Raw genomic sequence first — 15,770 nt, 5'->3', positions numbered from 1 at the left:
CGTGAGTGGACGTATAGCCCATGTCTGACCTCAGCCACATTGGGGTGTGCCTGGAATTGATGTCGGGGAGTCGCTCTAAACTGACTGTCTGCCCTTGGCCATCCCTCCGTTACTTGCATTTAATGCAGGGACACTTCCTCTTCTCTGCTGGGTTAGAGAAATAGGCTGGCTTATGCCACCTGTTTCTTGAAAGAACTGTACCTCCAGTTTTTCTTGAAAATGCTCTCAACTTCTTTCCACTGGAGAAAAAAAGGTCAGTGGGTCTGAGATCTCTGGACTGCTGGCAGTGTGTTTGGAGCAACTCGCTAAGTAGCACTCCCGAATAAACGGTTACAGCACACACGCGGACTAACTGCGTAGCTCATGTGCGAGGAGTCTGACTTGTCTGGGATATGCTAATCTCTAGTAATCATTTTGAACTCATTTATGATTGATTTTATTAAACAATAAGGAACAGATTTTTTTGCTGGTGGGCAGCTCATCCAAGAAAAGCTCTTGATGTCTGTGCTCACAGTAGTTAAGTGTTGAATATCGTCCAGCCTCAAGTAACACATCTGCTATATCTACCTGCTTTTTGTGGAGCATCACCATCTCAAAATCATAGGCAATTTTTGTAAAAGCATCGTACAAGAAAACTTCAGGTTAGTGGCCCAAAACACATGTCTTTTCTGATGGAAAGCAATTATTTTTTTTCAAGAAGTTGAAATATATATAGCCAATTAAAATGGTGCTTTGATTAAATTATTCTCCCCAAATTATGTCAGAGTTGTATTAGCTTTGGAACAGCAGAGAATGAAGTTCCATAAAGGTTAGAATCAGTCATGAGTGAGACATGGAGGAAATAAGATATTCCAGAAAAAGGTGGTAACGTCAACTAGCTAAAAATGGTCTCAGGCTGCTCAGTGTCACTACACCAACAATAATCTTTGGGAGATTTTCATTTCAGATCACTTTTTTTAAAATTTCAGATAAAATAACCTCTAAAACAGTTATATTCTAGGTTTTAACCAGTGCTACTGTGGATGCATTTCCTGTAATTGGCTGGGCCTGCTTTTGTGATGTCTATTACCAGGTAAAAATCCACTGGGTAAAATTGCAGGAGACAAAGGCTGTTGTCTGGTAAATGCAGTGAGAAAAGAATACCATCCTCAAACAAGGCAGCTTTTCTCTAAAAAGAAAGCATTAAGAATGTGCTGCAGTTCTGTAGAACGTTGGTCGAGAGCATCACAAACGAAGATAGCGCTGCAAGAGCTGGTAGAATACACTTCTAAGAGGGTCCTGGGAGAACAGTTAAGTCTTTCATCAGTCTTGAGTGATTTCTGGGATGAAGTTGCAGAGGAATGTAAGACCTTCAGTAAACACTTTGTTGCTGAGGTTCAGGAAAAGGTCAGCCCTCTGGCATATCATTTGTACCCTTTCCAGCAACTCAGCATTCCGGATGAGAGCAGCTCTAGCGCTCCAAGGGTCAGGTGAAGTCTAGAGGCAGCCAAGATACACACCATGTTGCCCAATATCTGGGTTTTTTTCTTCCAAAATGTCGATTCAGATCCTACTGAAATACATGTGTTGCATAGGCAGTGCAGGGCTGAAACCCATGGCCTTCACTGAGCGTTAGTCACCACTAGTCCCAACTGAAAATGGAAAAAAAGAACACTATAAAATGTCTGTGATGCATTTAGTTTGGTAACAAGATTTATTGGCGAGGGAGGAGGGGGAAGAAGCATTTCTCAATCCCCAAATAACTGTGTTTTTCTTCTACGCAAGGCTGGAGCAAGCTAGCATACTCTTCCCCTTGCGTATGTAGGGTTGGGTTTCTTTTTTAAGCAGGACTGGGTATTATCTTGCTCTCAGGGACTGATGTTGCTGGACAATGGGCATGACGTTTACAGAGAAATGACACATCCTGAGCTCAGGGTGTACAGGCAGAGACCTGAGGGCTAAATCTTCCTTTTATTGATTTATGTGACGTAACGGCGCTGATGAGAAGGTCACTTCCCGATCTCAGCAAGGGCCGTTTCAGCTAGGTCTGACCCCGGTTGTCTTTTCATGGAGGTCTCTCCGAGAACTGCCCTCTGAGGGGTTGGAGCTATACCGCAGGGCATGATTGTAACGTAAGACTTTTTTCACTCCATAGGCAGAGTTTTTTCAGCCATAACAAGGTTGCAGAAGGCTTTTTGCACGTGTTGAGGTATCTACCACAGTTGGACTTGGTTATTTTTCTTTTTGGGGCTGACTGCAGTTGCCTTGGCAAACAGCCTGATCTGGAGAGGGTTTCTATAAACATGCCAGCGCAGCTGTGATTTATTATAGGATAGACAATCTCTTCTTCCTCTTCAGCTACGCAACCTCAGAATAAGTTTCTGCTACCTGCCTTTAGCTGAGGTTGGTTCCTTGTTAGCTGTGGCCAAAGCTGAATTTTGCATCCATGTTCAGCAAGAATTGCCTTTCCCTTTGCTGCCCTACAACGACCTCACTCTCTACAGGGTTTGACTCAGTATGATGTGAGGACAGGAGGAGAGAGAAAATGGAAAGAATTCTCGGCTATAACGTAGTTCAGACTGCTTTAAAAAAATAAAGGGAATGGTGTTCTGTGCTTAAGTAGATCGGTCTGATAGAATCAAGGAAAGTGCCTGTCTCTGTAGATCTTGCATGCATGCAAAGGTAGACTGGGTTTTATGTTAGAGATGGGTTCTTTAAAAGGTGCCAAACAAAGTAAGCTCTAAATGCTACTGAATCCTTTGAAGATCTCAGTTGCAAACATCATTATTGCTTTTTCCTTCTTCCCTTTCCCTGAATGCGTGTTTTTCTATCTAAGCCAGCTGTCAGACCCTAATCCATTAAAAAATAGTCTTTCCCATATCTCAGACATTAGAGATCTCATAACGTTGTACAGTGCAGCTTCAGTTAATGTTGGTGAACATACATAGCTGCTTAATTAACCCTTTGAATGTCTTTCTCCTTATTTGTATCCAATACTGCATATTTTTTAGTTCATGGATATTGGTAATACTTATGCCAAGAGATGCACCTTCAGCATTAAGGGGAAACTTTTCCTTTAGCTATATTACTCTGAGGTTCAGGGTAGCCACAGCAACCTGAAGTTCATGCATACAATTAAGGAGTTACCTCCTGTACTTTTCTGTGGTGCATCTGCATTGCAAATACAAATCTGGTACGGAAATAAGAGCATCAGGCTTTTCAGCAGAACCCGGAGCCCCTGCAACCTCTTCCCTCACTTTCGGACTCTGTACAGCCTAATTATAGTTCTGCAGATGGTGTTTATTGTATCATGCACATGCGTAGGGGGGGAACTTGGGAGAGCTCTGTATCTGGGATGGTGGAATGCTCCCTGTGGGCATAAATAATACAGCAACTGCCTTTGTTAGGGGTGTTCTAGCAGAAGTAGTGTGGCTGTTATACCTTAACGATGTATAGTAAGTTTCTTTAAACTTTTTCTTGGAAATTTGGAGGTATTTCTGCTTTTTACAGCACAGACGATGCAGGCTGATCCTGAGAAGAGGGGTTAGGGTTAAAACACTGCGCTTGCAGAGGAGGTACTTCTGGTGGAACGGAGAACCGAGTGCTGAGGTGTTTAGGTTGCAAGGGAGGAATCCGGTTTCCTGAATTGCGTGGGTCACGTCTCACGTCGTCACGTCGGTCTGTCTTCCTTGTAATTCCTCTATTGGTAGTTAGCTTGGTCCTCAACTATCCTGAATTATCGCTGCTGGAACCATTATTGGAAAAGTAGATGTTATTTGTTTTTTTTTTTTAACATGCTTGGGGCAACCAAAAATGCTTAAAGAGCCTCACAAGGACTGCAGAATAATATATTTAAATAGCACATTTCTGTGTTGCGGGAACTGTGGTTTAGACAGCTAATTCCATCTAAAAGTATTCCTTAGAATTTGCTATACTGCCTAAGTGGTGAAATGCAAAAGGGCCAGAAGAGAGCAGACAGCTGACAAGGGCTATAGCTTGCACCTGAGTGTCACTGTGCACCTCTGAGCCACACCGGGACGGTCAGCACAGAAGCTGTGATTAATGGCAAGAGGAACAGAGCTAAGATCACCTTCTTACACTCTTTAGTCTCAGAAGTCCAGGGCTCCTGGGCAGTTTAATAAGGGTTTATCAAACAGAATCCTGAAGAATTTAGTGACTATGGTGGAAACAGGGGAGGTGCTGTTTCTGTGTTCTGCTGCTCCATGTTTTCTTCGGACCCCGGTGGTCAGCAAATGCTAATCTCACCCACAAGTTCTGGCAGTTGACACATCTTGCGTTCCATTTTTTCTCTGAGGACTGTGTGAGATGAGGCTCACTTCAATTAAAAAACAATAGTTTAATGTGGTTGTTTTTAGCAAAACAAACCAAATAAGACATTGTTAATACATGGTAGTGCTGAATTTCTTGCAAAACCGATGAAAGTTTTGGCTTCCTCTAGTGACAGAAAAGTTGGGACACTCTTAATCCCGAAGGCTCAGTTTATCCCTTGTTTATTACACCAACAAAATAACATTTTGAAAGGAAAAACAAATTAGAAATCATTATTGCCAGAGATGCATGGAAATGAGATATGAAACTTGAGTCTCCCCAGGCTGGGTTTGTAATGTGTGCCACCACCCTGCAGACCACGTAGCCAACTGCTGTCAACCCCTGCAACAGGCAGCTGGGTTGACTTACATCAGCTGAAGTGCTAGCCTGAAGTTCCTGTTGCCATTCTGTATCAGAGCATCCAGGCAGATTGAATGAGTCTGTCCATGACGCAGCTGAATATCTTGTACATGGTCAGTTTTCCTCGTAGGCACCATTTTGTTATTCAGGATTTTATTGAGGTCTTTTAATAAGTTTTTAAATTTCTGTAAGCGAAGACACATGTAAGAAATACTGACAGTAGTAGAGTGTCACATACTGATCAGTCAGTTGTTTCCCAAGAGGCATTTAAAATTTCTACCAGTTGTTATTTAATGAGAAAAATCTCATGCCAAAATATAATTTTCTTAAAGAAAACAGCAGCAGCCCCGTGCATTACATGCCATGCGCTGACGTGAGGTTGCCATCTTCTAAACCAGCCCTGGAAAACAGGCTTTCAGCTCAGCACTGAGGTGGTTCTTTTCTTTGAAAATAAGTTCATCTGGCACTGATTTGTCACAGTCCCATCAAAGGGAAGACGGAGAGGTGTGTAGCCTGTGGTGTGTAGCCAGCCTTGGATTGCAGTCTTGGTATTCTGGGATCATCATCTATAATAACCAAAGGGCAGTGAGAATCCATGAGGTGAGGAGCACAGGTCCTTATTCAGCTGCTCATAACAGACTGGAAAGACTGCAGTGAATTTGGAGTCTCCTGCCATTTTGAGGTAGGAGAGAGTTGTTTATTCCGATGCCTGGATATCATTTCCTTCCCACAGTGTTGCAATTTAGGGTTATTCTTACATGGTGAAAAAGCAGAATTTCTTACCACTGTCTGCTCTTCCATCCTCCACGAGTCAGGAAAAGCAATCATTCACACAAGAACATCGTGACCAATCACTGGGTTGAAACCAGTAGGTTCCATATCAATTCTCGGACAGATTCCCTGTTTCCTGAAGGTAAACCCTGCCAGAGGGTTCTTGAACTTCTTGGTACTGTAACTCCATGCTTCCATGTGCAGAACAAGGGGGGAGGAGAATAGCTGGAAGGATGCTGTGATCATTTCTGGTGTGGATTCTCCAGTCACCTCTAGTTTGCTTTGTTAGGACCTCTGTGAAGACCCCCACCTGTTTGTGAATGGAATCAGCTCCCATGACTTACACCAAGGCATCCTGGGCAACTGCTGGTTTGTGGCTGCGTGCTCCTGCTTGGCGCTGAGGAAGACCCTCTGGCAGCAGGTAGGTGATCAGTGTGCTCGGTGCATGAAATAAAGCTAAGGAACCTTTTCCCTGCCTATCAGCCAATGTTTCTCCCTCTAACACTAATGTGCCTCTGATGTGTGGTGAATTTTGGGGGATTCGAATGTTCCTTTTCTTCAGAAGTTAATTTTTCATGTTATGAGACCTCTCCACTCCAGTCCCATTGAGCACCAGAGAAGAGATACAGCAGAGCAAGAGAGTGCAGTAGGTTCTGTTCGTCGTTCTCTGCAGATCAATCCGAAGTTTACTTTATTAAAAAATTCTTTGAAGTGGGACAATACTTAATTTTGTACCAAATTCACCCTCTTTTTTCACTGCTTCATCTAGTTAAGGTTAACTGCTCATGAAGCTGCAGACCAGCACAGTGCACACTCCAGGGCAGTCTGCCCTCTGAATATATCTTAACGTAGTGCGTTTGGTGAATTTTGCCCTGCATGGTTTCTCAGGTGATTCCAGACTTTAATGAGCAAGAATGGGACCCTAAAAACCCAGAGAACTACGCTGGCATTTTCCGTTTCCGTTTCTGGTGTTTTGGAGAATGGACAGAGGTGGTTGTTGACGATCTACTGCCAACAACTGACGGGAAGTTGATCTACTGCCATTCCAATGTAAAGAATGAATTCTGGAGTGCGTTATTGGAGAAAGCGTATGCAAAGTATGAGCTAGTTCATTGTCCTTTTAGACCTCAGTGCTGTCTCTTCTGTCCATCTGTTTGTTTGGTCTTTCAGCTCTATCATACTTTCCATGGCTTTTAGGTTTGCTGCTAGTAGAGGAAGATTGAAAACTCCTTCTACTTAAATCTGCATGGAGGAGGTGAATCATGAGAGTGCAGTGCATTCTACTGCAGCAGCCCAAAGCCTTAAGGACCATTACACTCCTTTCCTAGAAACCCAGCAAAGGTTTATCTGTGATCTGCTGGATTGTTTTGTTCTGTTCTGTCAAAGCATCCCTTCCCTGTTTTTTTCCTTGATGAGATACAAATATATTACCTACATTCAAACACTTCTAACAGCCACTTGGTGACTGAGAATGTTCTGTGTTACCTCCAGGCTGGCTGGATCTTACGAAGCCCTAGATGGAGGCAGCGCTGCAGATGCAATTGTGGATTTCACTGGAGCAGTGGCAGAGTCTGTTGATTTGGTACAGGGCAAGTATGGTGAGATTATTTCAGAGCAGATGAAGCTGTTTGAAGACTTGCTGAAAGTGCATAAAAGAGGCGGGTTGATCAGCTGTTACATTGCGGTATGTATAGAGAGCTGGATTCTAGGAGTTAATATAAATGAAAAAAATACCATTAATAGTATAAATATGTTGAGTACATCCTTCATTTGTATGCTTTGGAAAAGCTTTGTGTGGGAAAAGCTAGCAGGTTGGCAATGCTGTCAGCCGGGTACAACTCCATGAGCCACTAAATACAATCCCAAAACTGCAAAGCCAGTTGTGCTGCCGCTTACTTCACTGTGGATCTGGAATGCTGTTCTTTCTGAATGGTCACAGTTGTGTGTTGACCAGAGCTTAATCCATCTAGAATGCCCTGACTTACAGGCCAGATGGCAGCGTTCAGTTTCTTTATTTCTTCGGGAAATCTGTTGTCAGGAAACAGTTCTGCTGTGACTTCTTGACTTTGGTTGCTGTCGTCTCATCAATGTAACACTGGAGCTCAGCTGAAAGGCTGAGCTCACTTGGTTATTCAGGTAGTACTGCTCGTTAATAAGGCTCCCCATTAGAATTAAACAGCAAAACTTGCCCACAGTGGCCCATGTCAGGCAGCTAACTTGGGTGCTTGCCTTAGGAGACCATGACCATGAAGTTCCCTTAGCCAGTAGAGAGGGAATGGCTTCCCCAAGGGTGATAGATGGTTGCCTTCCGTGGAAGCTTTACCTCTCTCCATGGACTTGAGGTGCTAGAAGGCAGATGAGTGGCATCTCCAAAGGGTGGAGCTGCTATTCATCACGAACCACAGGCAGACAAGGGCCTTGCACAGCCCCTTGCCACGGGACCACTGAGCTTAATTCACCTTCTATCAAAGTTCAATGTCAGGCCCTGACTGGGTAGCACTGAAATTCTCACCTTGTCTGAAGCTGTTACCACATGTGGAGGGCTAACACACTGCCATGGCATCTGAATATTTCCTAAAATACCGTTATAAAGTGATGTTTAAAGTGCAGCCTGCAGGAAAGGGATCATTCTCTAGAAGCTGCAGGGTTGGCATCTAGTTGCACTTAAGCATGTTACTCCCATGCCCTCTGCTTCCCATATAGGACCTTATCTAAGGCTCATCTTATGTGGACTTAGCTAAATCACTTAAATGCTTTCCTTAATTCCCCATCTGTGAAACGAAGATCATATTACTGTAGCACTTAACTATTTCATACCTGTAGTATAGGTGCTAAATCCATGGTAAACTGGTGGGCCCCGAAGCGTTGGTTCATTCAGGAATTCTTGCGAGTATCGTGCTAGTTGTGCAGCTGTTCATAACAACAGAAAATTGGTCATGTTTGGAGACGCCTGAGAATGTTCTGTTTAGCTGGCCCTGGCATGCACTGTCTCTGCCAGCACCATGGTACCAAAGAGGAACACGTGGTACCTTCTGGGAGATGAATTTGAACTTGAGAACTCAAGTGGGGTAGAACAGGAGTCCTGAAATGTCCTTCCCCACAACATCAGGCCACAGCTCACAAACAAATTCTTCTGCGTCTTTGGTGTTTATTTTTTTCACAGGGTCTGAATTTCTTAAAAAGAATTCCATCTGGTTTGCTCAGTCCAGGCTGGCAGACCAGAATTCCTAGTGTGACTTGTAAACATTGTTTCTGGGATGATAGGTTGCACCCAAATGCTAGGGCTTCCCTTTCTTACATGGATCTGGTGAGGAGATAGGCTAAGTGCAGGGAGTTGTATTTTAAAAAGCAATTAATCGGCTGTAATGACTTCACTTCTTCCTGCCATTATATTTCTGCCTGTCAAATTAAGCACAGATGCTTCTAAGCATTGGTTGCACAGGAGCTGTTCCTATTGGTTTGGTTTGACTTGTCTGCGTTTATCACTTTTCATAGCTGTATTATACACACAGTGAAGCTTGCTAGGTATAGAATATTTAATACTCAAGTGGCTTCACTGCTGACTTACAAACATGTCATCTTTTTCCTTGGATTGCAAAACAGCCCTGAGCTTCACCATTTAGAAATTTGAATAGACAGTGGATATTTAAATATCTCAAATAAATAAATGCCTTCAGAATGAGGTGGGAAAGGCAGCCCAGCAGTAGGAAAAGCCTGGGGGATAACAGAGGCAGCAGGAGAGGTTACAGGATTCCATGGTGTCATGGACTCTTGTTTGCTTTTGGTTGTGAAAAACGCAAGTGAAAGTGTCATACTGGAGAAAGCCCAAACCCATTGGAAATGTCAGCCAGTCTTGGTGTAACACATAAGCTGATTCTTTAGGAGCTATTGTCGATGAAAGGCAAAGAGGTCTTGGTGAGAGTCTCGCAGTTGCCAGACCATCTGTCAGTTCCAATGTGATATAAATTTATCTTTTCCTTTTTTTTTCCTGATTTCTTATATCTGGGGACTGAACACTGTTGTGTCAGTACAACACCTGCCTCAGGAGAAGGAGCCTGTCTGTTTAGAGCATAGGAATTTTGAAATGGATAATAGTATCTGAGAAAGTACTGTGTGCTTTTCTTAACTCTTCATCTCTCTCCACCAGCACAAAGACTTGTGTGATCGTTAAGCTCTTAATTAGGTTATTACAAGTTCACACACAGGGATCTGCACTGAGTCAAATCTTCCTTCCTTGCTGTCCGAGGGAGTGAGTGTCTTCAGGCCCAAAGGGTTATAGCCCAAAATAGGTGAGAGAGACTCTGGATATGGTTCAGTGCAAAGATGCCCATGCTAGCTCCAGCGAAGCTGTGATGTATCCAGAGGCATGACCATTTGGGTTGTTTGTGGCTCAGAAGATGGGCTACAGCACTGGCACAGCTTTACTTTTTCCACTGTCCTGGTAGGGGTTACTCAGGAGCAGCATTGTAGTAGCTTTGTAAAGGGCCAGCCATTCAAAGCAACTCCAGCATCTTTATATAATACTGCTTTTCCGTTTCTAGATGTACTTAGGAGATTCTGATCTGGATGCATGAAGTGAGATTGTGGTCTTTTTCAGAGCTTGACAATTTTTATGCATTCTTAGACAGCATCTGATCAGGCTTAGGTCATCCAGCAGGATAGTTTACTGCTGGATCACGGCTGGAAACCAGGCTTCTTATGCAAAGTCTGTAAGGAGCAAACCCGGTTCCTAAGAAACTGCCAGTTGCCACGTAAGAGAAGTCTGCCAGGTCACGAGTGAGGAACAGGACAGGTTGGACAAATGGCTATAAAGTGTTCTTGCCTGTGCCCTCTGTTTGTACCCACTGCCAGTAATTCTTCCTGGTATCAAATTAACCCCAGCACAGAAACAGGCATTGGAATCACCGGCTGAATCCTTAGGCCCTGCAGTGTCCAGTTGAGGACACCACCAGGCAGTGCTGTGTCTGAGCACAGCCATCAGTAACCAGAACAGACGTTTTGTAAAGATGACAAGAGTTTGGAAGGGCTGCTAAAGGTTGTCCATCAGACCAGTCTTTAACTCTCTGAGGCCAGGAGGAGACGGAATGGCTGTAGCAGGTGGTATTCTCCTATGCTCTGGGTTCCTGTCTGCTAGGACTCGTCTGGCACTATCATATGAAACACCAGACTAGTGAGCACTAGTTTTGAGCCTTAGTGCTGCTGTTTTCCTGCACAGTCAAATTGCTTGGGAAGGGAATGTATAGCTCTGTGAAAGACAAGAAGTCTTCCCCATCCTGCCCCTTGAACGCATAGCTGTCAGGTCCCTCAGTGATGTGAGTTCTGTTTTTTAATTGTCATTCTTGATGCTAAAGGCTTCCTCTGCTGGTACCAGTGAAGTGGAGACAGAGACGGGGCTTGTCATCGGCCATGCCTACTCAGTGACTGCAGTTCGCAAGCTACGCCTAGGAGAAAGGCTCGTATTCTCTTTTAAGTCAGAAAAGCTGTTCATGATCAGGCTGAGGAATCCCTGGGGAAAAAGAGAGTGGAACGGTGCCTGGAGCGACAAGTAAGTGCTGCAAATCCAGTGTCAAAGGAATAAAAGTGCGACTAGGGCCACGTTAGATGCATGGTTAAACACTGTGAGAGACCATGTCAGTCTGCAATACTCAGCCATGGCTGAACTGTTGTGCCGTCTCTTCCCAAGCATAGCATTCTCTGAGCAAATGAACACGTCCTGCAGGAGCCAGGAGGTATGGCTTCCTGGCCCTTAGTTTACTGTATAAATCATTGTTCTGGCACACTGGAGCAGGAGTAGAAAAATAGCCTAGGATAGAGGTGATGAGTCAAGATCATGAAGTTTGTTCCCAGCTTCGCCACTGAGTTTGTCTGGGACTCGGTTTCTTATCTGTAATTGCTAGCTGCTGGGGATGGTACACGCCTTTTATTCTTAGATAATTTAAGTGACTGGTGAAAAATGCCGTAAAATTGCCACATTTGTGATTTCTTGAATTATTTTCTAATGAATTTTAATGTGGGCCATGAGCTTAGTAGGCACCCCTACAGAGACAGAAATGATTGCTGGAGGGGATATATTCCATCACTGGCAATTTACACATGAAAAACATTTAACTAGGATGTTAACGTTCAGCACTGCGCTTACCAGCCACCGTTAGCATTTAATAATGCAGTGTTCCTAACAACAGCATGTTGAGTTCTTATCTTCCATGCTTTAGCTAGCAAAGATCTATTACTTTCGAAGAGTTTGGTTCAGGTGAAATGCAAAGAATGCGCTGAAGAGCTACTGTGCCTGGTTTAACTTCAGCCCTTGTTGTTCACTAGCCCTTGTCTTGGCACAGCTGCCACTCGCTCCAGTGGAAGCATTGAGGACTCTGATGTTGGCCCATGGATTTTTGGCCTAACACAATTAAATTGAGAATTCCCCAGTAGGTTAAGAAAATGTCTGTTATGGCAAGCAACCTCCTTTCCCTCCTGCCAACCACCTTCAACTTCATCCTCCAAGTACTTTTGGAAAGGGAGTGAGGAATTGTGGCTCTCTCTCACATAACCCATTAGGGAATGGGCTCATGCTGTCTTTTATCTATTGTCTGATTTAAGCATCAGACTGCTTGCATTTAGGATCCTGTGCTCCCCTGCAGTCGGTGGAAAGAGGCAGGTGCCTTCAGGGGACAGTGGCAGGCACTAAGTTATATGCTAAAGCAGGCAGTGAAGTGTCTATGCAGTGTAGTGTTACTCTGGAAACTGGACACTAGGTTCGTGCTGCAGCAACTTCTTCTCAAAGGCTCTCTGGGGAAATCTCAGACCTCAGGCCTGTTTTATTTCAGGAGATTGAAAGACAATGAGAATACTCTAGTTTAAGAGAAGTGTTCAATAAGCTCCTGAGGAGGAAAGCCAGGTTTCTTTTGAAGGGTCTTCAGGGAATGGAATCAATCTTATATGACCTTCCAAACCAGCTGTTTAAGTGTCCTAAGGGAGGGTGTGACAAAGGAAATCAATAAGGTTTTGCTCTAGTTGTGCCAGTTTCCCATTCAACTCTTCTTTTTTAGTAGCTTTCAGATCAATTAATGTTTTAAAACTACTCCTGTAAGCCCCACATTTTCATCCTGATTATCATCTGTGCTTTCAGTACTCTGAAGTTAATTTTATAACAAGGAACCAGGAGAGAATTTTACTTGCATGGTTTTTTTCCAGGTGAGAGTATTTAATTTATTAATCATCTTTGTTGTTCTTTTTTTCCATCTTCTTCCTTTTAGTTCTGAGGAGTGGAAAAGAGTCAGCAATTCAGAACGTAAGAGCTTGGGACTCACTCTTGAGAATGATGGAGAGTTCTGGTGAGTGGGAGTCATGCAGAGGGTTTGGAGATACTAGCTACACTACGTAGTTGCCATTAATTCTGCTGTTTAACAGCTTTGAAAACAACTTCCCCAAATGGATAAGAATATCCAGTGCTGGCACAAGGTCTGTTTCTTTTAAATCCTCAAAGGATGACAAAGAAGAACAGAAAAAAATGATTTAAAACTAGTAGAACAAAATTATTAGCTCTTGTTAAATATGTTTCAAACAGCCTCAAAATCTATTATCTATATTTAGGACATTCACTCAGAATCCAAGACAACACATGCACTGGTTTTACATGACAGAATGCCAAGTATTGAACACACTGTCAATCTTGTTTACTGACTGCTGTGCCTGTGTGTAGGATTTCTAGGTCAACCACAGCTGAGGATCTGTAAATACAGTCGAAGCCAATGAATTTTGGTATTTCTTGGTGGTTTCCAGCATGAGCAGTATTCATTCCCTACAGAACCTCTAGAAGTCTAATAATTTTGGTTCTGCCTAAATCTTAGGTACACCAAGGCAGACCAGCACCTTCTTCAGTAAATATCAATATGACATCATGTGCTGGTAGGGCTTAGTAGGAAAAGTCTTCTGTTTGCTTGGTTTGTCAGAACTGGCAGCTGGAAGTCAGCTGTAGGAGTTGGTTCTGGGCCATTAATAAGCCAGGACATGGTGGTAGTTCAGAGATACCGAGGTGTTCGAGGAGGTGAATGTTTTTTAACTGCTCTGCAGTCCGGTCTGTCGCTTTAGCAAGCATAGCTTATAGCACTGCGATGCTGCTGAATAAAAGCTATGTCCAGAGCACAGAGTAGTGAGACGTGCCCAGGGACAGATGTAGCAATAAGAACCATAGTAATAAGGAGTGGATAGTGCTTTAGTTGCAGGTAATCTCTTTTGCCTTTGCAAAATATATGTTATCAAATCCAGCCTGGTAGATGTAACCTATCCCTTAGGCTTAGGTGCTGTAACAAAACAAACCCAGAGCTGACCCAACACACTGATAACCTCTAAATTAAGTTCTAAGTTCTCTAAATTAAGTTCTAAGATATTGTGATTGTGGCTTCACAAGTATTTCCACATGAAGAGCTTTCCAGTGAGCCAGTTTGTCCTCTGAACAGTGTCTCCTCTAAAACTGCTGGAAGATTTTGGTGTTGTTTTAGCTCTTATTTTTAAATATTTTAATTTAAATATATTAAATATATTTGCTCTTATTTTTAAATAAACCATTACTTTTCTGGTGTCCCATGGAATAGGATGACATTTGAGGACTGGTGTAAGAATTTCACAGATGTGGACATCTGCTGGATTGTGAATACCTCCTACTTCAGTATCCACAAGACCTGGGAGAAGAAAATGATGCACGGGGCTTGGGCAAAGAATTCAGAGCCCCTGCTGAATCGCTCAGGTGGATGCTTTGATAACAAAGAGACCTTCCTTCAGAATCCCCAGGTGGGAATCCATGTATTTTGTGAGGTATTGGAGTGTATCCACTTTAGCTAGGGCTGCTGAAGTATCCACCCTGTTTTGGAGTTGGCAATGACTGCTTGACAGGAATCTCACTGCCGCTCTCTGTCCTCTGGCAGCTCGCTGGTTCACTGCATGTGTAAGTGACTCCGGTGAAATCTCTCTGAAGAGTTTAGATATTTCTTTAGGACTCTCAGAAGAGTTTAGAACTTGTCATATTTGGGGCTCATGAATCAGACACTCCAGGATTAGTGAAGCCCTGCTTGGATTTCTTTCAGTTTCCCAGTTGTAGAAAGGCAGCAAGTCTAGTTTTCTACTGACAGAACTCCATTCACTTCACACCCTTAAACAGTCCGAGGATTTGGTCCAATGTATTTAGTTAGTATCCCTTTACATTAATCTGAGATTCTGAAAGTGTCTTGGCTCCTCCACAAGATCACCCTCTCACCAGGATTTTCCTTGTCTCCTCCAACCTGGTAATTTCAAGCTATCCAGGTTATCTGGTCATGCATTCTTACTCCATTTCTTACCTTCCTGCCCTTCTCAGAGTTGTAAGATTTCATCCCAGTGCATGCAAATTCAGGCATAAAACTGCCATTACTGTCAGTGTGATCTGGCCACCTACTGCTGCAGTTATTACTTTGAAAATTGACCTTTCTGCTCCTTTGTAATTCACCAGGTACTGTAGATTAATTACAGATGCTCTTGTGCCTGTTTCTCTGCACTTGTATGGGAGGTTTCTGCCTGCATCCTTCAATTTTTGTAGCAGGATACTGGAGAAGTGCAGCCTTTGCTGTTCAGAGTAGGAGTGAATCTCAAACTCACGGCTCATCCTGCCTTACAGGTGTAGATAGAGCAGCAGTTCTTCACTGCTCTGTCTTCTGTCAGTGCCTCATTTCCAGAGGGTGATTTTATTCAGATACTCCCCTCTTTGATTTTGGATGTATTCCAACTGCTTGTCTGGGTCTCATTTGTAAGTGTTTAGCTGCCACAGAGAACAAAATATACACGTTACGGTTGAGTGCAATGCCTGATGCAATGAAAGTTCTTTTTATTCCAGTTTTATCTCTAGGCTAGTTGATTAAAAGGCTCTTAATAGCAGCGCTGGAACACATTACGTTAGCTTAGGGCCGTTATAAATTACTGTGGCACATACTACCATAGTCTAGAGATAATCTCTGTTCTCACTGAGTGAAATGCCTGACGCTGAGGCCTCCTGTGAAGTTTATCTGTGCAGAGAGAGATTGTGACACTTCCAGTCCCTTTAAAATAAGGGAATTTAAGCCAAGTATGCATGTACTCCTACAGCCACCTGCTGGTTTCCAGATTGTTGCCCATTAGGACAGCTGAAATGTCATCAGATCAAAGATTGTGACGGTCGCACACCTCCCATCAGACCAAGAGAGCTCTCTTGTCTTCTCCCATTTCCCCTTCCATACTTCCATTTGCCCTGGAACATTCTAGGCTATCTGACAAGGAGACACTGCATATGGTTCAACAGGGACAAGAATTAAAATGTGCTTTACAAGGTG

The 15,770-nt window shown here is 43.4% G+C and overlaps 1 protein-coding gene across 1 annotated transcript in view; it reads left to right on the top strand.

Annotated features, from left to right (window-relative positions):
• Positions 1-15,770, top strand: part of LOC104512279 (calpain-5-like) — a 42,508-nt gene that overhangs the window by 15,172 nt on the left and 11,566 nt on the right. The window contains exons 2-7 of the mRNA XM_010155199.1: positions 5,729-5,860; positions 6,328-6,536; positions 6,931-7,123; positions 10,791-10,984; positions 12,690-12,767; positions 14,028-14,223. Coding sequence (XP_010153501.1) covers positions 5,729-5,860; positions 6,328-6,536; positions 6,931-7,123; positions 10,791-10,984; positions 12,690-12,767; positions 14,028-14,223 — 1,002 coding nt within the window. The remainder of the gene's footprint in view (positions 1-5,728; positions 5,861-6,327; positions 6,537-6,930; positions 7,124-10,790; positions 10,985-12,689; positions 12,768-14,027; positions 14,224-15,770) is intronic.

This window comes from Eurypyga helias, unplaced genomic scaffold, assembly GCF_000690775.1.
Source record: "Eurypyga helias isolate BGI_N326 unplaced genomic scaffold, ASM69077v1 scaffold5727, whole genome shotgun sequence".
NCBI lineage: Eukaryota > Metazoa > Chordata > Aves > Eurypygiformes > Eurypygidae > Eurypyga > Eurypyga helias.
This window is presented reverse-complemented; position numbering and strand designations above follow the sequence as displayed.